This window comes from Rhinolophus sinicus, chromosome 17 (assembly GCF_057876585.1).
Source record: "Rhinolophus sinicus isolate RSI-liver-muscle chromosome 17, RSI-T2T, whole genome shotgun sequence".
NCBI classification, from domain to species: Eukaryota; Metazoa; Chordata; class Mammalia; order Chiroptera; family Rhinolophidae; genus Rhinolophus; species Rhinolophus sinicus.
Window position 1 is genome coordinate 165,887,862 of NC_142517.1, and position 27,260 is coordinate 165,915,121.

Here is a 27,260-nt window from a genome sequence, read left to right on the forward strand (position 1 = left end):
TAGTTTTATAAACGACTGCACCAGAAGCCAGCCTGGGGGTGTGCTGGGACATGTACACGATGCTCTTCAGACGCCAAGACTGAGGAAAGCAGCAAAAGGGCCGGCAGGGCCAGTACTTGCTATGGCTTGAGGGCCTCAGAAAGCTGTTTAATCTGTGATGAGCTTTTCCCTGTGCCTCTTGCCCCTTGCCTCTCCAGATTAGAGGACACTAGTAGAGTTGCCAGGTTTTCTTCCTATCACACCCCTTCACTGTGTTGAAGAAGGGAATTGTATTTTGGTTTCATACATCCTGACTTAGTCCCTGAATGAATCCCTTAGATTTTGTGGCATGTCATGACCCCTACTCCCTAATGTGGTCGTTTTTTTAAAAATCCTTTTAGTCTCTGCTTTTCAGTCATTTTCTAGGAATATGTTTATAAGACCTTATACTGCCATCTTTCCTAGAAGTCTCTGGCTTATCTTCTTGAACAGGTGGCTTGGGTCTAGGATCATCTAATGTGGCTCCTACTAATTCTCTATAAATAGTTTTGTAAATATTGAAAAAGACAAACGATCAATAACCCAAACCCTAACTTAAAACAATCTAATGTCAAACCTATGGAGGATTAGACCTTAATTTAATGAAGGCTATATTTCAAATTGAGGAAAAGCTTCATTGAGCCAAGTCTTGATTATGACAAACCTCTGCCGCACTTGCAGAAAAGGAGGCTCTTGAGAAACGGTAGAAAAGACTTTGCTTTTTTTGTAGTCTATCCTCACACTAGTTGGCTCCAACCAGAAAAAGTGGTATCTGCTCTTCTCTATTGCTCTAGAATCCTAAGTGTAATTTTCTAAAACTCCAGATTAAGTCACCAAGGTTGAGAAGAAGACAGAGGAAAATATATTGATTTGAGGATGGGGGGAGTTCTTACATTACAAGGAAAGACTTGAAAGATAGCATTTTACTCTTGACTCAGTCACTTAGGTTCCATGATGATTTAGAGAAACTTAAAGGGAAACAGAAATAGAACTTTGAAAGGGAAATTGTATCTTTCAAATTAATGGCAAATATAAAGGTCAACTAAAACCATATAAAATCTGTACTATAAAGAAAGGCAGATTTTTTTTTTTTTGAAGTTACCAAGCATTAAAGGAAACAAAGAAGAGCCAAAAAATAGAAAGTGTAATATAATATGGCAGGGGTAAGGCCAACTATTAGTTATAACATTAAATGTAAATGGGAAAAACTTCACTAAAATTAGATTTTTTTAAAAACAATCCAACATGATCATTACTAGAGGAACACATAATACAAAATAATACAGAAAGTTTAAATGTAAAAGGATGGACACATTTCATTAATCATTTGCAAACAGAAAGATAGCAGATGATATCAAATGAAGCAAAGAAGTATTGAAATTAGCAAAGGCAGTCATTTTTATAATAATCAAAAGTGAATATAGAATTATTATGAACTCTTGTATGATAAATCTCATTATTTCAAAATACACTGAATACAACCTAAATGTCCCAATAGAAGAATGATTAAATGTATTGTAGTATATCTGTGTTCTGGCCTTATATGTAGTGATTAAGAGTGGTGATATAGATGTTTCTTTGTTTGTAAGGAAGGTTGTTATCAATATATTGTTGATTGAAGAAAGCATATTGCAGATAGTATGGGCATTATTCTCCTTGGTTGAAGTAGAACTAAAATGCTTACCATTGATATTACTAGGTAATGAAACTAGAGTCAATTTAAATGTTTTCATCCATACTTTTAATCTTTTTTATGGTGAATATAGATTATGTTACTGTGCCCTACTATTCACTGTCTCTCCCTCTGGAAGGATTATACTTTATGCCTCATTGATCTCAATTTGGCCATGTGACTTGCTTTGGCCAATCAAATGTGAGTGAAAGTGACATGTGCCACCTCCAACTGCCATGGCTCTTTTCCTCCTTCACATGGGGGTTGCTCCTTCAGCCTGGATGAAGAGAATACAGAGTAGGGCCGCAGCAGACCTGTAAAGGACATGTAAATGAGGAAGAAATAAATCTTTCTTGTCAGCCCTTGAGATTTGGGGGTTGTGTGTTACCACATCACAACTTAGCCCAGGCTAAGTAGTCCCCAATTTCAAATGCTTTTCTGAACACATACAGGTTATGATGCCTATGGATAGCAAGTTCTAGAAGTATTCCCTGCCACCTTTTGCTTTAGTCAGGTCCCTGGGTCACAAATATGTATTTTATGTCACTCAGTGCAAATGCACATGTTACGGCACATAGAAACAATTGTAGTGATCCCACTGATATGAAGGAGGAATGAGACAGGAAAATTATATGTTCATCTTTCATATTGCTGTTATATTCGGCAACAATAATTTTCTCATTGAGTAAAAATTATATTGGTGTTGACTTTAAAATCTATGGTGTTTTTGGTGTAGAATTTTATTTAGGCAATTTCTGAAAATATGCTTTGATAGGGATGCAATAACTTTTTTTTCATGTCACAGCCATTTTTATACTATAGGAATAAAGAATACATAGGTACAACCTACTAACAGAATTTAGACTTACTTTTGCAAAGTGTTTTGAAATGGAGTAGGCGATCAAGCACTTGAGTGATAATCAGGTTGGAATGATCTTTAAAGGTCATCTCATTCAACTTTGTATTAGATACCTAAAACCTTTTTTGTTAAAAAAAAAAAATTAATAGAAACAGCAATAATAACCTCAAAAATGATTCTTGGAATGAATTAAATTCTTTCACTCACCTTTTCTTCATTTGTGATATTATTCAAGATATTCATAATTGTAATTCCATCAAAATGTTACTCTTTCATCATAGACAAGCTATCCTGAAAATGTCATTTGAAATTAAAACGTAAACTGAGATGTTAGCATTGGTGTTAATCAGGAAAGTGCAGTTAGATGCGGTTAAGGGGGAAAAAAAGAGCGCAGCAAAGGAAATGTTGGCCCTTGATGTAGCTTGGATTTACTTCCAAACGGATAACAGTTTATGAGTTTGGGTATATCAACCTCATCCCATAAGGGCACTTGAGCACATCACAGAACCTCCATACTTTCAGCTCAAGTGTCAGCATCTACTTGTAAAACATCTTGGACCAGAAAGCAAAGTACTTCAAATCAAAGATCAGAGCAGTGTTCTTGCTTTCTGTATGCTGGCACCAGAGCTTGGCTTGAGAAATTTTACTCACACTTACTAAACTGCTTTCATAAAACAAAAGGATTAGATGATTATCTAACAAGTGCCAGTTTATTACTACCTTTTGCCAATACTAAATGACACCTCATCTAGAGCCAACCAAGGAGTACTACAGCTCTTTACATTTCCATTTGCCCCCAAACTAGTTCTGTTGCAAAAGAAAGCTTTCCAGTTTGGGGAATAAATAGCTTTAATTTTTCCTATGGTGGCAGTGAAGTTGAAATCTTAAGGAAGTATGACAAGTTTTATTCACTAGAATGTCCAGTTTTCCTAATTTATAATAATTTGCCTTTTAATTATTGGGACTGTTCTTTTGAATATTATCTATAACCAGGTCACTATTAAAATCATGATTAACATATTTAAGGTCACATAATCTGTTATCACACAGTTAACAGATTTTATATAGGTCTGTATAAAATTTAGTTTACAGCAAGTGCAGAATGACATGATCTATATATAAATCACTCAACATATTTGTATCATGACATAATCTGTTAAATATTTGTATCCAGCCTAAATTTCTCTGCGCTTCGACCCACCTTTCCTAGTGTTGTCTCCATTTGAAAGCCTCATTTGTACCTCAGAGGCAACATGTCTAAAACCATTCTCATGACTTTCTGTCAATCCTGGATTTCCCTTGTCCCGCCCTTGCTCAGAATGCCAGAAACCTAGGAGTCAAGCTCAACCCTGCCTTTTCGTCCTCCTCCACATCCTGTCACAACTGACAGGACCAGGTGCTCAATTTTCTGCCACCTCTCTAGTCCATCATCTCTTGCTTCCCGATTGTGCCTCCCTCATCTTCTTTACTTCCCTAATTTGGTTCTCCTCATGACTGCCAAAGTATCCTTTTAAACACACAAATCTGGTTATACTACACCCCTTTATGGCTTTATATGCTTAAGATAAAAATCAAAATAATGAACATGGCCAACAAGGCCCTACAGGGCTTCCCCGCTGCCTTTCTTTGACCCTCATGGCAGTCTTTGTTTCTCTGTGCTCTGATCCTATTGGCCAGCACTAATTCCTTAATCATGCCTTGTTGCACTCCCAGGCATCTGGTTAAGTCCTACTCAGCCTTCAGAGCTCAGCTCCAATCCACTTGCTCAAGGGTACCTCTGACCTCCAGACACAGTTACTTCCCCTTGCCATGTGTCCTCATAATATCCATGCATTTTGTGTGTGTGTGTGTGTGTGTGTGTGTGTGTTTGATTGACTGTCTCTCCCTCTGGACTGAACTGGAGGTCTCATTTTCCTTTGGCCTAAAGATTGATTTCTGTTCATCGCCAGCAGGTTTCTCTTTCAACCTGTGCTAAAGTACTCACCCAAGTGTTCCGTGCTTCCTTTAAGGAGTATTAGTATTCCAATGGGGGCTATAAAATGGCCTTCCATCTTCTTAGAAGAGGATGACGTTCACTTTAGTGGCCACTCTTTTGGGTCACAGATTGGTGTTAAGCTTTTTTTTTTTTTTTAACTTATTGGGGTGACAATTGTTAGTAAAATTACATAGATTTCAGGTGTACAATTCTGTATTACATCATCTATAAATCCCATTGTGTGTTCACCACCCAGAGTCAGTTCTCTGTCCCTCACCATATATTTGATGCCTTTTACCCTCATCTACCACCCTCCTCCCCCCTTACCCTCTAATAACCACTAAACTATTGTCTGTGTCTATGAGTTTTGGTTTCTTCATTTGTTCGTCTTATTCTTTTGTTGTTTTAAGCTTTCCATTGTACATTTCATGCGTACCTTCAAAAAACAAGTTTTTTTTAGCAACCTGTGTCACCAATTGAACAATGCTTCTCTCAGGCACAAGTTTTTAGCCCTAGTACTTATAATGCAGACTTCCTTATATGAATATAAGTGAAAAATGAAGTGGCTCTTGACTGTGGATGAGTGAAGCAATTCCAAGCATTACCCCAGTTCTTGGACCTGCTTGTTAATCTGTAGATGCTTGCGAGCCCTTTGGTTGTTGTGTTTGTGGAGAGTCATATGTAAGTGTGCTGTACACTTGAGGTTCAAACAGCCATGGGTATGTGTATTCCTTGATCCCTCCTAAATGCTTGATCACATGATGCACAAAAGGCATGAGCCCTTTTGCCTTTTGTGACTGACTGTGTTGTGTTGGATTTAACCATCACACACATGACATGGCTGAACTAAATGGAAGACAAGTGTGGACTGAGCTCTTATTGTAATCCATTGCACAGGGGAAATTAAATTACAGGAGAAGCAATGGATGTATTTTGTATGAGGGTCCAGAACATAGCACTATAATCTGCTTTAAAACAAAAAGAAAATAAGGGAAAAGTATAACTTTAGCATATAATTTCTTCCCATTTCCTTTGTTGACAGATTTTGTTACATATTAACACTTTTAGATGCCCCCATAAAACCTGGAGGAAGAAATATTATTTCCTAATGTATCAGAGTTCTTTCTCTCACTAACATTTTAGTATTTTTTCCCTAAATATGATCATTTTTAACTTGTTTTTAAAATAGTTTACATGAGGTTTTCGTTTGTTTTGCTTTTAGGTGTTTTGGACACCCCTCAATATTTGCCTTCTCTTTTCTAGTCAAATCTGATTCATGAAATGGACTGACGCTGAACATTCATCTACTTATTTGTCTGGATTTGAGACACAATTGAGATGATCTTAAGTGCATACAACTAGACTCTACCTGCAGCTATGAGTTCAGACGAGAAGGGCGTATCCCCTGCTCATAAAACATCCACTCCAACCCATAGAAGTGCCTCCACTTCATCGTCCTCCCAAAGGGACCGCAGACAGGTAAGAGTAGCAAATGCCTGTTGTTAATTTATGCAAATACGGTACTATTCGCATCTGATGGGCTTGCCAATTAATTCTGAAGTTTTGTGGTGAAGATTTTTATTTCATGGGAAAACTCACTATTTGTTGATACCTGGCTATGTCATGAAGGTGCTGCTCTTGTCATTTAGGATCTTCTTTTAGAGTGCAGACCACAGGAAGGGCAGCTAGAGGAAGCCCTGGAGAGTTCTCGTCACTGTCTACACCTGGAGGCGGGAACCGGCTTCTAGAACTTGAATGTTCTGCTCTCCCTCTCTTCATTTTTGGAGATAGAATCTGAACCTACAAAAGTCTTATTCCTACAAGTCTCTCAGTGGTCTGTGAAGCACTAACTTCTGTGTGGTGTTTCATAGAATCTGATAATGGATTCAGCAGTTAGGTTGTGAATAAAAACATTTAGTATCAGGGAATTAAAGGCAGTGAGAACTCAGACAATGTTTAATTAAAGTTGATAGAGAAAATAAATTATTGTTGTTTATTTATCCCATTGAGCCAATTCTGTAAATTATTTTTGTCTGCAGAGTTAATTTGTTACTACTTCAGTGGCTATTCTGACAGAGTTGTGTGGAGATTGGTCATACGAATTCTCTATTGTCAAAACAGGTGGCTGTTTTGTCCAGCACTTTTCTCAGTATTACTCTTTGCCTTTATAATATTATTTTGTGATAGGAGTTTTGTTTGTATAACTGGAAATTCACAATAAGCAGGTGATGTTAACTTTTTATAAAAATCTTTCCTTTGTAGGGATAGTGAACATTCCTGCAAGGGTTTCCCCCTCCCCCCACATTTTATCTTTTCAAAGTATATCGCCTGATTTCTAGAAGCATGGATATCAGTTATTCAGTAGTCCATAGTATAGACTTGGGTCTTGAAACAGCCAGTTCCACATGTGAATTCATTCTTCTAGGTGGGAATGCATTCTGGGGGCAGTCCTTATGGAACCCTGAGTCTACAAACCCTCCCAGCACTCCCTCTCCCATTTCTAGCAATAGATTCCAGGGGTATCTGTAAGAATCAGTGATTCCTTATGTGTATATTTTTCACATATTCTAAGGCAGCTATTTTTACTATGGGTCTTACGGAATTTTTGACATTGGTGTTCTTTGTTGTAGAGGTCAAAGAGGAGATCTGTGTTCTGTTCATTAGAAATAGTTATACTATTAACTAAATCTGTGATTATACACAGTTACAATCTTTATTGCATTGTATTTGCAGAGTAGAAAAAAGTAAGAGTACCATGAATGAAAACACATTTATATTAAATAACTACTGCATGCTAAGAAGGTGCTTTCAAGTTTGCAATTTTAGTCTATCCTTCAACTGCTCCTTTGTCCTTTCTTGTTATGGCTTCTCTATTATTCCCTTGCCCTGGGTATTTAAATGGAGAGAAATTTTAAGCAGCATGGCCTTCCTGGCAGCTGAGGGAAGAAAACGATTGACCCAGCTCACCCTGGAGAATTATGGCAAATAGAAAAGACTGATGAGTTCTGTAGAAACATCTGTCGTGCATTGTTGATCTGCCTGTTGCACCTGAGCTCCAAGGCTAGCATACAAAACAAGAAACTGAGACCCTGGTCTGCAAGAGGGAGTGTGAAAGTGGAATGTGTGACTCCGAGCTGGCTTGCGAATGGAAAGTTTTATGATGAGAATAAACTAACATGTTCGTAAAAAATTGATAATGAATTCTAGAAAACTAAGAGACAGTGTTCAAACAGTTATTATTATTTAAAGAGAGAGTTTGCTTTCATTCCTGTTTATCTTAGCAGGTGGAAACTCTCCCAAATACTTTCTCCTCTGGTTCCTTCCTGCCTCCAGTTTTGTGTCTGTTCATTTCCCTCAAGGGAAAGAAGAACAAAGAACTACAGTTCTGTTTTTCTTTCCCTATCGCAATCACTTCCTAAAATCTACTATTAACTTACGGAAATCAGAAATTTTGAGTGATCCTGTGACATGATATGGTGCAGTGTTTTTTATGTGCATCTGTTTTTGTACGGTGACTAGTCTCATAGTGAAGGGACATAGAAAAGGTGTGATAAATTAGTCTTCCTTGAATGTGACCATTCTCCTGATTTGACTGACATCTATGCAGATGGTGCCAAATTTTAAAGTCCATCCCTATGTCTCTCCTAAATTGATCATATAGGTAAAAGATCTAGTACACAGCTGAGAATACCATGGTACCTTAATGCATGTTATTTGCCTGTCGTTCCCAAGTTCTAGTCCTAAATCACTAATTAATTGATTGGGCATTTCTACTTAGATATAACACTGGCACCTTAAATCAGTATGTATAAACCAGTTTGCTACTGGAATAATCATTCTGTTATTGACCCAGGTTCAAAGCCATTCCTTTCTCCTTTGCCTCTCTCACATTCAATAGGTTAACAAATCCTATTGATTATTTCCTCCCTCATAATATCATAATTTCTTTCTATTCCCACTGTTCACTCCCTAGTCCAGACTCTCATCACCTCAACCCAGGATCCTGCTCTTGCCTCACTGTCTCCCCTAGGACCTGACAAGATAGAACTTCCTTAATATGGCAGATTCATGCTCAGAAGCCTTCAAAGACTCTCAATTGCCTACACAATTAAGGCCAGATTTTTTTTTCCTTGGTATTCAGTGACCACCATGATCTGATCCAGCCTCAGTATTGCATTTTCCTCCGAATCTATACAGTCTTGTCTGCTCATGGTTCCTAAAACTGCCTTATTTCTGTCTCTACCCTTGTCTTTGCTTCATGGAATGCCCACCATCCTGCTCTCGACCTGATACCTCCCTATGCTTCAAGGACCAGCTCATGTGACACTTTTTCTGATCACTCAAACCCACATTGCCCTTTCCCCTCTCTGAACTTTTATAGAACTTTGTGACAATATTTGACATTTTATGTTGTTTATCTTTTTATGTACTGATCTCAACTGTATGGTGAGGTCTTTTAAATAGACTATGCACTCCAGTTCTTCAGAGACAAGCCTTGTACTTCAAATATTTTAATATATTCTAGAGGTTATTTTTAAAGACCTGTAATAATATTAGTGTTGTCTTTTTATTACAAATTTTCCATTCCAGATTTATTTGTCCTCTCCCTTCTTCCTTCCTCATAGATAAGTAAAACACAGAATGTCAAATGCAAAGTGGCAACTGGCTGCCCTTCCTGTCATTAAATTATGTAGTACAACAGGTGAAGGAAGGAGAGGAGTTGGGAAGTGAAACGATGCAGTGCCCTTGTGATTTTACTTAAATGTTTCTTCATCAACTAGAAGATCAAGACTCCACTTAGTATTTAATAAAGTTTGAAGACTTTAGTAAATGCCCCATTTATGTTTCGATCAAGTCTGATAGTAAATGTTAGAACATCTAGCAAAATTGGCTGTGTGTGTGTGTGTGTGTGTGTGTGTGTGTATGTGATCAACTATGACTCATAAGCTGCAAGAAATATGTGTACTGAAATTTTCAAAAAGGAAATCAAGAAACTGATCATTGATTAGACATCTAGGACTTATGCATAAAGAAGCATTTCCCAAAATACATACCAAGGAAAGCTTCTCCCTTGCGATGTTGCATGAAGAGAGGATTCTATCAGGTAAGTTAGAAAAATGCTAAATGCAACCTCTTTTTGCAATGTACATTAATAAATAAGGACACTGATAAATCGTGCAGATAGAACTTTATTTAATTGAGCACTTCTAGAATTTAGTAGATTGTGGAATTTTTTTCCCCTAATACTGGGTTGTTAAAATTCCAGATTCTTCTTTCTATTAAGAAATTGGAAGATATAGGAACACTGGACCCAGATTCCAGTGGCAAAGTAGACTGGACTCAAGAGCAGCTTCCCTTTAGATGGGCATTTACTCTCCGATTAGCCACCATCCCTACCTCTTCTTACTGTAATTTAGCACTTATTTGTGTTTCCTGTCTGGCCCCCAAGAGCAGCTGAATTTGCCAGCTCTGATCCTTTGTATGAAGTCAACCACAGTAATATTTAAGTGACTAACGGGGATCTCCACTTGGATGTTAAGTAGGTGTCTCAAACTTAACATGTCCAAAACTGAACTCTTAATTTCCTTCTCACGTCTACTCCTTCTCAGTCCTCCTTAGCTCAGTCAACAACAATTCTGTCCTTTCATTCTGTAAAGCCCAAAGTCTTACATCCACGTTCAAACCCTCAGCAAATCCTGTTTGTCCTTCCTTCAGAATGTACCTAGAATCTGACCACTGCTGACCACCTCCTGCCCCTTCACCCTGATCTGACCCATTGCCATTGCTCACCTAGCCTATGGCCGTGGTCTTCTAACTGTTCTCCCTGCTTCTACCCTCACCCCGTATAGGTCATTTTTCACGGAGTACTCAGAGTGATCCCATCAAAACCTAAGTCAGATCAAGCTGCTCCTCTGCTCCAAGCCCTCCAGTGGTTTCCCATCTCTCTCAAATAATAAACATATGAATTGCTGGCCATTGTCTACAAGGTCATTCGTAATCTGGATCTGCCTACCTCCGTGGTCCCATCTCCTACCATATTCTGCTCCACTTAGTTTCTTCCATTTTCCAAGCATGTGCCCCTCTCAGGACCTTTGCGTTTTTGGCCCGCTCAGCCTAGCTTGCTTTTCCTCCAGGCGTCCCCAGATTTGCTCACACACTTGGCTAATTCTTCAATGTACCCTTTTTGGATAGCCTTCTCTGCCCTTCCATGCATGTCCTCATTACTCACTGTCCACTTAACTGGTTTTATTTATCTGCAAAGCATTAATCACCACCTGAAAGGCTACCTATTTATCTGTTTATACCTCTATCCCCTTCCTCTATTCCTTATCACTGAAATGTGAGATCCATAAAAACAAGGGTTTTATTTTGCTCAGGAAGGCATCCCGAGCACCCCACATATGGTATGGCTTGGAATAGATTTGATTGAAAACATGCATGAGGAGCTGGCATGGAGGAGGAGATTGGTGAATCAGGCTCCAGAGACCTTGGTGGCTGTGAAGGAATAATCGTGAGGTTGGGAGAGGATGACAAAGAGAGAATGGAGTGTAGTCGGGAGCGAACTCCTGAGAAGAGTGAATGGTCAAAGGTGCCGAGGGGAGCTAGGGCAGCAGAGACCTTCTGCTTGCTGCTCAAAGTGCTTGTGGTAGAATAAAAGGCTCGCGGCTTATGAAGGAAATGATATCAGTTAAAAGCAAAGTGTTGGGAGCATTCTGCACAGATGTTAAAAATATTGGTGGGGCTGGGAAGTAACTCTTTGTTTAAAAAGAGTTATTGTTTCCCAATCTCTCATAGTACTTATTTTATGGTCATTTTCTGTAATAAGCTAAGTATATGATCTAGAGATAGTTTCAGTCGTTCTGGGATCAGGTCCAAGGATTTGCATTTTTAAAAGCGAAGCCCCTATTTGGAGCCATCAATTATTTGTATTTGTGTCATTATGAAGTCACAGAAAGTCAGAGCCTATTGCTCTAAGAATTTAGGATTTGCAATGTATAATTATCAGGTCATAGTGTCTATTATCAGAGTGAATTGTTATGGCTCTACTGTGTTAGATGTTTAAATGCTTAAATGAGTCAACCTTTTTTATTTAATGAAAAACCAAGGAAAAAAAATACCAGACATTACCTATAATGATTTAAAGTTTGCTGAAGCTCAGAGATAATAAAGAACTTTTTAAAGAAAAATTATATTAGGAATGAGTCGTAAGAGGCTGATAATTAATTTTCTGGCTAGTTTTTATAAAATAAAATTCAGTATCGTGGTCAATCTTTAACAACTAAAAGCAGATTTCAATTACACAGATGTCTAAAAATGTTTCCTATATATTATGGAAAGCAGTACATTTCAAAACCAACCGTGGCTCATTCAGATAATTTCCACTGATGACATGGGAAGGCTGTCCCTTGTAGTGATTCAGTGAGATTCATGTTACCATGGGTTGGTGTCATAAACTCACAGTTCTGATAGCAACAGTATCTGCTGTATGGGAAACTTTCATTATAAGTGAAGAAGGTGCCTAGAAAACCAGAAAGTACAAATGTTCCTCGTCCAAGTCTATACTTTATGTACAGGGTTTTCATGACAAGTGTTCTTGGACAAACAGGCCCCCAGCATATACGTGAACTGAATTGGAACATGTCTCTTCCAGTTAAAACTGTGAAGCATTTTCTTCAAATAGCTTTGTTAAATGAAATAACCAAATCACTGCTTTATAACATAGTGTCTCCATCTCCTGAATATGAAACCTATTTCCATCTTCGAGTTGTGAAAAATATAGTCATGTTACCTCAAACAACAACAACAACAACAACAACAAAAATGTTTCTAATCTTTAGTGAAAAAATTTCAAGCATTCTTAATTTAATAACTAACCTCCAATTTAAATCATCTCCAATCTTATCAGTGAGGAGGAATATAACTTGAAATGTGCCAATACCTGACTAGATAATTCTTAGCTCTATGTGTTATAGAATTCAGTGAATCCAGGGATTTTCAGGATCACTCTGGAACTCAACTCTCAGTTCAGAGAGAAATATGATAACTAACCTGATATGAAAATCTGCGGTGTCCTCACTGGAGTGATGCTGGTGTATTTAAATTCTTTAGTTGCTTCCCATTTAGCTTTCTGGGGATTTCACTTAGGGCCAATGACAGTGGGAAAATAATATTTGCTTGCAAAAACTCGCTCTATGACCAACTTTTGTGATTTAAATGCATTTTGTAAATTGGGTGTCCTGAAAAATCTAAATATTAGGCAAAGTACGTGAATAAACTAATAGACCAACACCAGCAACAGCTAATATTTCATGAGTTCTCATTTTGGAAGGTTGGGACTATTATCACCTTTTCCAGAGAGCTTAACTCTGGCATGAAGTGGTGAAATATCTTGGCCACAGCTAATGGGCAGTTAAGGTAGGGTTTGCTCCCTGGAAGCCTGATTCTGGAGCCCCTGTTCTTGGCCACTCACTATTTGTTCTGTTGTAAGTCTTGACAAGCTAAATATACAGGAGAAGGGCTTTCTGTACACTTATAAGTGATCTTTGTAAGGCAGCATTTTTGAGTTATTGCCTCCTCATTTTTCTCCCCTGCAATAATAGTGGTTTTTCACACTCTCATTGGCCTGGCAAATAATAGACCAAATGGCACATAGACCAAAACGTTAATAGTTATTATCATGAAGTACTTGTATCAAAGGTGAATATTATGTTGTTTATACTTTTCTGAATTTTCTGTATTTTTACTACATGTGTTTCCTTTCGCATGAGAAGTTTTGATCATCTATTTGTTTACTGAAAACTCTGATTAGCTTTTTCCATGAAGTGAAATGAGCAGCTCCGCAGATTTCTTGCTGTCCCCACTGTTTGGAGATCGCTGTCACTGCTGCTTGGTGTTTCCAAAATGTGTTCAGCCCATGTCAACTGTGCTGAAATGGAGACCACCACAAAGAAATGTGTCACCTGGCACTCAGAGGCTCATTATCCACAAGTGATTCAGAGCTTGACATTATTCGTGAAAGAATCTACTCGCTGCTTTCCCTGGGATGTTTGCCAGAACCCTTTGGTTCTCTAGGCCTGCCTTAGTTCCTCACTGAAGAGGTTATCTTTTATTACCTTGAGCTGACTGCTTTGGGATAGCATTTTTATAGCAGCAAATTCATTTGTCAGACCCAAGATTAACACTACCTGCTCGGTACGTAGGCATAGCACAAACAGAGAGCCATGGTGTAATCTGTTACTGAACCCCAAAGGCCCTCATGGGGAGGTCTTTGGGGAGGCCTGGGAATCTGTCATTTACAGAAGCTTCCCCAAGAGACTGTTATTCACCCAGATTTGGAAAGCATTTGGAATACATTTTTAAGTGTTCCATTAGGACTATAAAACATCATCCCCAAGGACCATAAATCTACAAAACTGCTTTATTTTATTTTCAACTTGGACAAATAGAAAAATTTACCCTCCCTTTGTTCAGCACCTACTGTAGTTCTCATAGGCTATAAGTAAAATATTACCACAAATGTAAAAGAACGCATCATGCCTATTGTATTAAAGTGCCAGACTTCTTGACCTCAAATGCTAGTTAAGAGCTGATTTTGTAATAATGATAAGAGGCAGTGTTAGTAAGGTTTCAGGGAAATGGACACTCCCATGCACTACTGCTATGCATGTTCATTGATTCTACTTTTCTAGAGAAAATTTTGCAGTACGTATATGAAGTCTTTTAAAAGATCATATCATAGGATCCAATAACATAGCTTCTAAGAAATGTATTCTGAGGAAACAACCAAAGATACATGTGTAGATTTCTGGGCCAAGATATTTATCAAAGTATTTTTATAGTATTAAAAAATTAGAAATAGTCTAATGTTCAACAAGGAATTATTTACAAAACCTATCTCAGAGCCACAGAGTGGAATATTGCATAGCAGCTCAAAATGTTTTGAAGAATGTTTAATGCTATGGGAATATTATATATTGTTAATTGGGAGAAAATGGCTATTTAATTGAAAATATAGTGTAATTCCAAATTTGTTTTTGAGAATTGAATGTATACTCACATACACATTGAAAAAAAAGGTGAAAGGAAATATACCAAGATACTGAGTTTATTGCTGGTTGTAGGTTGTTTTAATTTATTTTTTCTCTTCTGTTCCACCCCCTCCCCCCCCACCACCACCATCACTGGCAAAAAAAAAAAATCTTTGAGGCCCTGAGGCAGGAGTTGGGCCACCATTTGTCCTCTAAACTATCTATATTTATCTCATGATAATTTAAGCATGTTTGTGAGAAAGTGGGAACGTACACACTGTATATTACAACAAATACTTATTCTTTCATTCAGCAAATATTTATGAGTACATATAGGCACATCATAGACATATCTGCTCTGAGTTTATAAAGGTGATCAAAACAAACCAACTCTGTCTCAAATATACATATATAAATATTAAGTAGATATATGATATATATGACTAGATATAATATATATCATATAGATATATAATATATATTATATTATATTATATTATATCCGGACTTATATTAAAATAAGACTGGATCTTATATTAATTTTTGCTCCAAAAGACGCATTAGAGCTGATGGTCCAGCTAGGTCTTATTTTCGGGGAAACTTGGTATATACCAGGGGTGCCAAAAAAGTGTATACAAGTGGATGCTTTGGTCAACATTGCTCAAGCAGTAGTTTGCCGTAATCAAAAGTATCTGGATGCTGATGGTAGCCACTTTGAGCACCTCTTGTAATTGCAAAAGTCAAACATGTCTTGTATTCATCTTTTGTTACCAGTATATATTGAGTATTAAAATTTTAATAGTTTTTTCCTTTCTTAAAATGTGTTTCCTTTCTTGGCACTATATATTTGTGTGTATATATATATATATGTATATATATGTGTATATATGTATATATTCATATATGTGTGTAATGGAATATTATTCAACAATAAAAGGAATGAAATTTCGCTATTTGCAACAACACGATGGACTTAGAGGATGTTATGCTAAGGGAAATAAGTCAGAAAAAGACAAATACTGTATGATTTCACTTATATGTGGAATCTTAAAAAAAAACAAAACCAAAACAACAAACAGATGAACAAACAAAACAGAAACAGACCCTACATACAGAGAACAAACTGATGGTTGCTGGAGGAGAGAGAGGTGGGGATATCAGTGGAAAGGTGAAGGGAAATAAGAGACACAAACTTCTAGTTATAAAATAAATAAGTCACCGGGATGTTATATACAGCACAGGGAATGTAGTCAATAATATCGTAACAACTTTGTACAGTGACAGACGGTTACTAGACATATTGTGATGATCACTTTGTCAGGTATATAAGTGTAGAATCACTATGTTGTAATAAGTGTAGAATCACTATGTTGTAATAAGTGTAGAATCACTATGCTGTACATCTGAAACTAATATAATATTATATGTCAACCAATATGATATGTCAGTGTTGTATGTTTTATTATATTATAAAAAAGAAAGTACTTTAGAAGTTTCTAAATTATTTTGCATATTTTTCTTTGAGCACATTTTGTATAACTCATGAATATAAAAGTAGCTTAGATAAAATAATCAAATTAACAATTTCATCTGCTGGAGTCACCATGCAGAGAGCAAGGGTCCCCTTCTCCTTATTACTGTCCTAAATTTGTATGAAAAGTTAGTCTCTACAGAAATTTGTAGCCACAACCTAAAATATTTCCAGCAGTTCCTTTATGTCTTTGAAATGAAATTAAGGTAAACGACAAGCTCAACAAATCAAGAGACCTGTTCAGCAGATCACGTGGACTCTCATTTTGAGAATCACGTTCCTTTATGCGGGAGTTGCATTAAACCGTTCAGCTATTATTAAACGTCTCATTGTCCGTCTGTTTACCCACATTTTTGATACTGAGTAAACCAGGCTGTAGTCATGCTGGCAGATTTCCACTTGCTGCCTAGGAGGTATTAAGATCAGTCAACACTACCCGGGGAACAAACTTTTACAAAATTGAATTGCTGCAGTGAAATACATGTTCTAGACTCCTGCTTTTAAGCTGACTATGCATCAAGTCTCTCTGAGCAGGGGGAACAAAAGGCGGGTAAGTACTTCCACTTTCTCTGTGTGTTCTAATTTCTTTAAAGAACTCAACTGGAATGAACCTAGCTGCATCAGTTGTCACAAATGCTCCCCTCTGGAGGGGATACTGGTAACTGCGGGAGCCTGTGCGTGTGTGGCGTGGGGGGCATATGAGAAATCTCTGTACCTTCCTCAATTCTGCTGTGAAGCTAAAACTACTCTTTAAAAAGTCTTTCAAAACAAAACACAGACCTGGAAATTAAGTTGTAGTTTTAGTATTTGAGAGAAAACTTGCTTTTTAAAAGAGTTATTAACAGGTTATGTAATCCTTTATTTAACCTGCTTGTTTAATATGTATTAACACCTTGAAGGTATGTGGCATGTGTTTCCAAGTCACTGTGAAAGAAGATGAAAACAGCCAGCTTATGACGAAAAGTACAAAAAAATTATAGCACAAATTATGACCTTAAAGGAAACCTTATGAAAAGAATTCATTCTTGTTACGGAAGTCGTTGTCAAATTAAATGTGACGTGTTCCCCACTGACCAGTCATAGCTTCAAATCCAATAAACAAGAGCTCTATGATTAATCCACTAGATATTTCAGTTTTAAAAGTTGCGTCCTTTAAGTGTTTTCAAAAATTCCATCCTATTGGAGCTGTGATTCTCAGAATTCCAAGATAAAGCTCTAAGGTAGTTTTATGCCGAATCATGTGTAAATGATTGCTGAGGGACTCTTGTCCACAAGTTAAGTGTTGAGCACCGAAAAATTCCAGAAATTTTTGACTGGCTACAGTGTTCAGCATCTTACGCTAGGATGGGGTGGGCTAGGGGTAAAGAGGGGTAGGAACCATCTCATATTCATGCCAAGATGAATATGAGCTGGTTCCTACCTTCCAGGAGCACCCAATCTAACTAAAGTCCAAGACTGGGTATGGTAAGGTTTGAAAACTGTCTTTATGTCTGCCGATATTAAAAATATAACATTCAAGTATTTAGATATAGCATTAAAAATAATGAATGGTTGCGTGTGTGATTCTATAACTTCAGCAATATCCTTTGGTTTTAAAAACCATGAATTTGAAAACAATGGTGAAGGTAGTAGATTAGTTCTTTGTTATTGGCTAGTCAATGATAGTTAAGTTCTAGTAATATACAAATATAACACTGCTCAAATTTGTATAAGAGCGTTCGGCTTTGTTATCATTGTGAAGGTTAAATGAAATAGCTTATTTTTTGAAGCTAGTTACATTTATAATAATGAGTATAAGGTGGCAGTTTTATAAATTATGCTTTAATTTTTCAGTAAAATGCATACATACATTTATGATAATAAAAATATTCATTTACTTACTGTTTCTTAGTAAACGTTTTTATGATTCTCTGTGCTTTGGCAAATCACCAAAATTTGGGGCTTGGATTTTTCATTCAGTGTTTGAAATGAATGAACCTCTTACTTTGTTTTCATAATGTGCTGTTTTGTAAAGTGAGGTAGAGAAGAAACTATTATGTTCTTTGTGACAGGTACTGGTGTAGGTAATTTATATATTCTGTCAATGGTTTGTGTGGTTTCTAACCCTTCTGATCCACAAAATCCTAGCAACATTTAAGTATCCCTTGGTACCTATAGAGACAAAACTTATTTTAATCAGATTTTAAGTATCCTAAATTGATTTCTATGTCTGTGACTTGATTCGGAAGTTAGGGGATTTAGTTTCCTTTCCCTGGCCAAGTTCCTGAATAAATCCTTTATTTTCTGCTTACATAGTTGGTAAGATCAAGCTTCTTTCTAAGTTTTGCTTTTCCTACCATGTTTATTTGTCAGAGGCAGGGGAGAGGGGAATGAGGAGGCGATGTATGTGTACTTTATTGTCCAGCAGCCTGCAAGTGTAAGTAGAGGGGAGGGTCCTGACAGAGAAGCTCAGACCAAAGATATTAAGCAGTAGCCACATGGAACAGGATTGATGCATGTGTTTACAAAAATTTTGTTCAGCCTTATTTGGTCTTTTGTATAATCAGACTTCTCTCCAGAATATACGCATCACAGGAGGAATTCTCTTGTCAGTTTTGTTCTCTGACACGCTATCATCTCTGCACAGCACAGTGTAAATGCCCAACAACATTTTGTACATTAATTGAACCAACACGTGAGTGAATGAATAAATGAATGAATGAATGACGCATTTCATTGTCAGTTTCTGATCTTCTATTTAATTATATTTACTTTACAGAACTTTTTGTTTGATGTGCTCTTAAATAGTGAGGGAAGAACGGGTACTAAAACTTGTGATGTCTAAATGATTCTAATTCTTGATTTTTAAAAATGGTGTTTTGGAAGCTTTTTGTTTCCTGTAGCAATATATCTCAACTTGTGAAGTTACTTTTCTATTATGGGCAATATGAAAGCATTTTATATCTCTGTAATACAGTGACACCTATGTATCTTTACTGCTCCTGGTTCTTTTTTAGAAAAATCAACTCATGCATTTGAAAAATACATTTATGTGTTTGTTTTTTATCTTCATATAATTTAGGGAAGTTTTGCTCAGATGTATTTGAAGAGTATATAAAATAAGGCTTATTTTCCTCTTACAAGTTTGTGTAATGTGTCAGGATTGTTTGGGGTTATTAATGAATAGATTTATATAATTTAGCTTAAGGTGGATTAAGTAGTTTTAAAGAAATTTTAAAATGTGTTACTTTTTTAAAAACAATGCTTTTCTTCAAAAGAAGCATTATGAGAAAGGGAATAACTTATATGCAAATCAGAATTCTCCATTTTGATAATAAATACAAAATTTTAATAGTTCTTCTAGAACAGTGAGTCTCAAATTTTTGGTTTCAGGATCCATTTACACTCTTAAAACTTACTGAAGACTTCAAAGAGCTTTCCTTATCTGGGTTATGTCTGTCTATATTTACTATATTAGAAATTAAAATGGATGGAATTTAAAAATATTTCTTTATTTAAAAATAACAATAGACCTGTCACATGTTAGCCTAAAAAACATTTTTTACTTTAAAATATATTTCCAAAACAAGTTTTAGTGAAAAGAATGGTGTTGTTTTATACTTTTGCAAATCTCTCTGATGTCTGGCTTAGTAGAAAACTGTATTCTTACATCTGCTTGTGTTTAATATATTTCAATATAGCATGTTATGTATCCTCTGGAAAACTCCACTGGACACTAGTGAGAAAATGCGAGTATAAAAGGCAGACAATATCGTGGTATTATATGAATATAGTTTTCATCTCACAGGGTCTTGAACCACCTTTTGAGAACCGTTGCTGCAGAGCTAGTGGGGTGGGAGGGTGAATAGCAGTGGGGTGGGGATTTTGACGTTTTCTTTTATATATTTCTATGTTATATTTAAATTTCAAGATAGCAGAGTTGCGCAGCGGAAGCGTGCTGGGCCCATAAATTTCATATAATGAGCATAATCCTTTTGTCCTTTCAAAACACACAAAAAAAGAAAATGAAAGAGTGTGTGGGGGAGAGATGATTACATCCCAAAAGAAGGTAATAAAATCTTTGTTTCAATAATAACAGAAATTCTCATTTTAGTTTCTAATTATATAATCCCAGAATGAATCTAACTTTAAAATTTAGCTGATATGTTTTAAATGAGATCCAATCCAACATATCAACATGAACAAGCAAATAATGCCAGTCCCAGGGCATTTGTTCCCATTTTGTCTGTTCAAGATCTGAACATACACTTCCAGTTTTTCATTCCATACACCTTTGCTTTTGACTTTCCCAGTAAAGGCGCTGGCACAGTTGTGGGCACTCAGCCACATATCATTTTTCTCTGTGAATTCAAGTACATCTGGGAATGGAAAGAGCAGAATCCCAGTTAACACTTAAATTGTCCTTGGACACTATAGCTGTCAGATTAGGAGTTTTTGCTATCCCCTGCCTGACTTGATATCTGGTCCCAAAACATCTCTTCTTATTTCTTCTGTTTTGTCATGAATTGGAAAAATAGGAACAATTCATAAATCTTTCACTTCAATTATTCTCTTTCTAACAAATGACTTAAAAATGCATTCAGGTAGGACTTTTAAAATCTATGATCAGACCCCTTGTATTCAAGGTAATAGAAACAACCAAAAGCTTTACAATGTACAAAAAAGAATAATTGGCTCAGGTCAAAGCATAATTTTCTTCATGAAAGAGCAAATATTAACCTAATAGTTTTCCAACGAGATTCAAAAATAGGGACCTCGATAAGTAAATAAAATACCAACCTGTCTATTGAAAAATGAAATAACTAGAGTAAAAACTTTATATTTCATTTTCAGGCTATATCTGAATTAATTACACTGAGTTATTTCTCTGATGTCTCCAGAATCATTCCCCCACAAAAAGGACTTAATTTTTTCCAAATACACTAGTAATATCTATTTATTAAAAATTTGAAAAATATTAAGAAAAAATTAAAAATTGCCTATAATCCCGCAACCTTTGGTTAGCTACAGGTAACATTCTGAAATACAGTTTGAGCATATGTGTAACATCATCATATTCTATGTACTTTTTACAGCCTGATTTTTCAGTTAACAGAACATCGTGGGTAGTTTTTGCATCTCAGTAAACATAGATCCTTAGTGTCATTTTTAATCACTGCATGGTGTTTCCTTATAAATTTGTACTAGTCTCGTATGTGTTAGATATTTTCTACTATAATAAATAATGCTTTAGTAAACATATCTGTTCTTATATATTTGCATACCAATGAGTCATGTACTTCTTTTTCCAAAGACTTTTAAATAAAATTGCAAAATTCCTCTTTAGATAGATCATACCCAATTTATACTTCCTTTTTCCCCAACCCTAATCCATTCTAGAACCTGATGGTTAAAAAGAAATCATTCTTATTTTGGTTTTCTTGTCTTTGAATATTTCTGAGGTTGAGGTGAACATCTTTTCAAATGTTCTGCACAAGTAGCTTGTTCAATACTTTGCCTATTTTTCTGTTGGAATGTTATCTTACTGATCTATGATTGCTGTTTATAGTCTTTGTATAAGACATCTACTGTTTATTTTACTTCATGGATTGATTTTTTTCTCTGTGCATGAAAGAATTATTTTAAGATTCTATAATTATAATAATTATAATTATAATATAACATAACATTAGATAACATAATATAACTACCTTACAAGGATTATAAGAAACTAGGCTAAATGATATTAAGACTCAGGGCTTTTTGACATAGAACTTTCTCTCTGTTGGCACTGGAAATGTGAGCAAATATTTTTATGTAAGTCTAACTGTCTAAGTAGTAGAGTATCATTCCCATAAAGCTGTAAAAATGTTCAGACGTATTCTGTGTTATTTTTTTAAATTGGTGTGAGCTCTGACTCCGTCTCTAAGACTGACACCAGCATTGCAGCAGCATCTCAGCAGCAAATTGATAAGAGGGGACAATAAAATCCTGGGATGACATTTTTATTACTGTTGCTTCTGCCTTTAGTCTCCTCAGGAACCTGCCATTTTTAACATAGCTCACTGTTTTTACTGTGCTCTGTGTGATCTCACCCCCATGAGAAATGGGTTGTCTCACCCTGGGCTGTATTTGCATTTATTTTCAGAGTGTCCACGTACTGGAGAGGACTGCTTCCTCCAGCACCGAACCCTCTGTAAGTCGACAGTTACTAGAACCGGAACCAGTTCCCCTCTCCAAGGTCAGTGATGGAATGTGGTGCTTTCTCAGATGACATACTTCCTGCTCTGTGCCAGCTGAGCTGTAAATAACTCTTACATTGACTCCCCTTGTAGTGCTGCTCTTCTACTTCTTTCTGCCTTCAATATGTAGGGTTTCCCTGCCCTGTGTAAGGAGAGAAGAGATGAAAGTATATTTTGCTGGGACTTGCAGGGTTACCTACAGAAATCCAGCATTCTCTTCATGTTAAGGAAAAGGGGCAAGAGAAACTATTATCATTCCTTGTTGGAGAGATGAGCAAATATTTCTATATGAAACTAACAGAAAAAAAAAACCACACACACACAAAAAAGTAGGTCCAGTAATAACAACAATACCAACAGCTGCCATTATTGCCCACATGCTGTGCTGAGTGCTTAAATACATCTTCCCATTTACCATAAGCCTATGAACAGCTCCATGCAATGTCAGTATTACATTTTTACAATATGGAAACCAAGAGTCCGTAACTTAGATAAAGTAAAAACAAAATGCTAAGCAGCAGAGCAGTGATTCAAACTTAGACCTTCTTAAGGTCTACCCCACCTGCAGATAAATTAGAACCTACCCAGAGGGTCTGTTGTACGTTCAGAGTTCCAGTCTCCTTACAACTGGCCTTCCTAGCAGTGAGCTCTGAGGGAAAGCTGCAGGTTATTGATTAAGATCTTTTCTGTCTCATGGTAGCCAGTGTTCCTTCCCCTCAGCCTGCTTATCTTCCACCTAGGGAAACATCTAAATCCATTTATATCTAAAATTCAAAAATCATAAAGAAAAGTCGAGGAGATGCCATCCTACCTCCCTATTCCTAGCCCGACTCTGAGATTTTTTTAAAGGGCTGGCTCCCTTATCTAGAAACTCAGAAAACAGAATGTCTGGGGATTTTGAATTCAAATATAAAAATAGGACTTTATTTCCAAAAAAGGTTAACTTCTAAATATACACACCTGATCCTTCTACTGTGCTTGTTTTTCATTAAACAGAATTCTTTAGGAAAAGAGCACTCTACTACCCTAATGTTGTAGAATATATACATTGTACCTCTTTATACTTGGGAGATAGTACAAGCCATAAATTTTATACTATCAGATGGGAGTAGACTACTAAACTAAGGAAAGGGGGAGTTATTAAACTATAAAAAATAACTTGGAGAGAAATAAAAATGATCTCATTTCTATTTGAATCACAAATAGAGAAAGTCTATTTGGTGAATATAACTAGTAACCTCTTTGAAACATTCGTTCTCTCTTATAGGTAGCTAACGGAGAGAGAATAAGTAAATATAGGGGCAAGGGAAACAGTAGCTGACATTGAGCACCCACTTTGTACCAGCACTGGATTAGTACATATATTCTCTGACTTAATCAGCCCCTAACTCAATGAAGTGAGTACTGATACTATTCTCAATTTATCGATAAGGAAACAGAGACTTGGAGTGTAAGTAAGTTGTCCAGACTCAGATTGCTGGGAAGTGTGTGACAGACAGAGGGAAACAGAGACCATGACAGGGAGAGATACTCAAAGAAAGGGAGACTTGGAGAGTGATACACAGAAACAGAGGAGAGGTGCTGGTATTAAAACAACTAATAGAGAGCTACACACAAAAGACTTGCTTTGGCCCCTCCTCTCCTGCCAGCTACCTCTCTAGTCTCTTCAGATATCACTTTATGCTCCAGCTACATCCCCCTGCACACATTTCCCTGCAATGTCCCTGCTCTTGCTCTCCTCCACTGCTGGGTGTCTGCTCCTTCTACCAGGCCTGCTTTGAATGCTCCCCACTCCCCTCCTCTTCCTTCACCTAGCTAAAACTCTGGCTCCTCTTTTAAGGTAGACCCACCTGAACCCCTTTTCAAATGCTGCTCATCATCTCCTTACCCAGTCTACCCTGAATCCCAGACTGTCTTGTGTATCTTCTCTCTGTACTTACACATTCATTACTTTATTTCACATTCTTTCTTCTATCTGATTCCCTAGAAGGACAGCCTGTGACTGGGCTTGTGGTGCTTGTAATTTATTGAGGAGAAAGGGGGTGAGGGGAAAGGTCAGGGCAGGCGTGGTGCTAAGCAAGAAGGGGTTTCAGCTGGAGTCCACTGTCAGCCTGATTTCTGGAGCATGAATTATACCACAGAGTTGGTCTCACCCAGAGCAGAGGAGGGCTTTTTGTTTCCTTAGCCTTTGTACCCTATGTCCTTCAGGATTTGAAAGCCATGAGCGAGAGAGATGTTGCAGCATAATTAATTTCCCAGGTGTGAAGCCCCAGCTTGGTGAAAATAGCAATTCCCCATTAGCCTTAGAGTTCCCAGTGCTTACGGCAGCTGGGGTGCGGGTCCACTGGCCTGATACAGACACCAACAACATCCAGTTCCTGTTACCCCTCCATGCTGCTGTCCGCTTGGGTCTTACTGTAGAACTAATACTCATGTGGTGTTTTGTGTTAATAGATACCACACCTTTTGAAGGGTCCTGTCCATTCCAGATACCATAGTATCTCACCATCTCTCAGCCCCTGTGAGAGAAGATGGGTTTTCTGGCATTGTTTGGTGGTGAAAGAACATTGTTTGGAGTACACATAGTCCTGTCTCAGAATTTGCTCAAATTCTTTGGTACTTTCACCTTCCAAAGCATTTTCACGTAAATCCCCCATCCACCCACACACAGAATAGAACACTGAGAAAGGAAATGTCTCTATTTTTTTTTTAAATGAACAGACTAGGGATGTTATTAGGTTACTCTCTGCTTTTATTTATTGTTATTAGATCAAAAGTATTTTTAAAACCTCTGTAATAATGAAAACGTTTGTGTATCTGATGCAAGTCAAGTACTGAGGTGATCACGATCATGTTGGGGCTTTCAGCTGTAAACCTATGAAAACTGGAGACTTTTAAGCAGAAAATTAGCATCAATTGAAATCATGGAAAAAAATTCTTCAATTTTGGGAAAGTAATTTTAGATTTCTTAAGATAGACCTGGTCTAGTACTAAGCTTAAAGATGGGTTGTGCTAAGTACTGAGACGGGACGTTTCATTCGTACACACCGTATTTGTAACATTATCTTCAGCATTTATAACTGAAAGAGGGAGAATGTTGTTTGCTCTGGTTTTATCTTTTGCTTCTTTGTCAGTTTGACAGCTTATTTAACTATAAGAACTACACTAGGATTCTTCTCAATTTCTTACGCTGGCTTTAGTAATTCCACATCGGAGCAAATGGAATTATTTGTTCAGAGCGGCCTCACTTATAATTAAGAAATACATTTTAACTGTTCGCCTTTTCTATCTTACCCCTTTTTCTTTCCTCTTCAGTTAAATTCCCAAAGAAGGAAACAACAACAACAACAAAAAAAAGACTTGCAATAGAAATCAATAGCCATGGCTCCACAGGGATAAGCTGTTATTACATTCTGAGTTTAATTAGAAAAAAATTCAAAACACATTTGTACTTATTAAATGTTTCCATTTTCACAAGTAATTCAGAGTATTCATCATATACACACTCGCGCACACACACACACACACACACACACACACACACACACAAACACACCCCACAGAATAAATGATGAACACCAGACTTCAAATTAGATCTCGCCAAAAATAAAAATGCTATTCTTTTAGAGATGCTATGCATAGCTGGGACTACCAAAAATAGAAGTGTCATAAAGTACAGCTGATATCTCTCTAAGAACAGAGACAGTGCTAATGAATGTATTTACACATATATGGAGAGTTCATTTTTTAGTTTCTTATTATTCCAAACTTTTAAAAAGAAATTAGTAGAAACCCATCATTTTTATGGAAGAAAAATCCATCATTTTTATCTCCTTTTTTTAGTGAGTAGAAAGCCAAAGATACAGGACTTTGTATGAGAAACTACATTTTTTTTCTATTTTTCTAACATTATTCATAAGCAGTATTCACTTGTTGAATTGCAATTCAATATTAAAAAATGAGAATACCAAAGCACTTTCCTTTGTACTCTGGGTGATAATACCACCTGCCCATGTATTGTCCCTAAAAACATGGTATACAGCCTGAAATTGTCCCATCAGAAACATTTTTTAAAAAAATCTATCTAATTAACAGCTTTGATGAGATCAATCACAGTTTCTGGCAGAATTATCTTCAAGTAGAAAATCACATTTGGGGTTGTTTTCTTAATGTAAGGGTAAATTTACAGATCCTTTTTTAATTAAAAAAAACAGTTTTAGTAATGTCTAATTTTACAGATCTTTTAAAGGGTTCTTGATGTTGCCAAATAAAACTGGTAGGTGTGTTTCTGTAACGTACACAGTTCATTCATTAGGCGCCCCTCAGAGATGCCCAAGGAGATGAAGAAATGACAATGGTCTCAGATTAGTTTTCCTCTAAGGGGCTGGGGAGTTGTTGTAGGGTTGTAGGACAGAAGCATGATCCTGGCCGTAGAGGGCTTTGCAGCAACGAGGAGTATCTCCTGGATGGACTTCGTGATGTTAGAATGAAGCAATGTTCAGCCGCATCTCCTGGAAACATAACTTTCTGTGAAAGTTCCACCCATTTATGCAGGGTCGGACTTAAACATAGATTTGACTTGGTCATAGAGCAAGCAGCTTCTGGAATGAAAGGAAAAGAAAGGGAAAAGAGGCATGGATAGTAAATACAGACCCCTCTCCCTACCTGTCCTCACGGCCAACATCAATATGTGGCTGTGGTACCTTTGCCTCTGGGCCTTGTCAGGTTCACCGTCCTTCAGCAGGTTCTGGGCACCACTATGCAAACATGTCGGCCAGCAAGTCCACTTGCCCTGTATGGGAACCCATTGGCCATTCCTGTGGAAGCCTTTTTTTCTGTGATCTAACGATGATTTCCGATAAAACATGTCCTTTCAGAAGGCACCTCCCTAAGTCAGTCTGGGCTGCAGCCTTCTGTGGAGGGACGTGCCCTGATAATGAGCTGCATCCAGCTTTG

At 37.0% G+C, this 27,260-nt stretch overlaps 1 protein-coding gene across 24 annotated transcripts in view; it reads left to right on the forward strand.

Annotated features, from left to right (window-relative positions):
- Positions 1–27,260, forward strand: part of OSBPL6 (oxysterol binding protein like 6) — a 184,050-nt gene that overhangs the window by 100,051 nt on the left and 56,739 nt on the right. For 12 of the 24 annotated variants that reach the window (XM_019739300.3, XM_019739303.3, XM_019739310.3 and 9 more), the window contains 2 exons: positions 5,788–6,003; positions 22,211–22,303. In XM_019739300.3, coding sequence (XP_019594859.1) covers positions 5,902–6,003; positions 22,211–22,303 — 195 coding nt within the window. In that variant the 5' untranslated portion in view covers positions 5,788–5,901. Of the gene's footprint in view, positions 1–5,746; positions 6,004–16,430; positions 16,634–17,402; positions 17,548–22,210; positions 22,304–27,260 lie in introns of those variants that run through there. The other 12 variants (XM_019739302.3, XM_074338649.2, XM_074338563.2 and 9 more) reach the window with 7 other exon arrangements.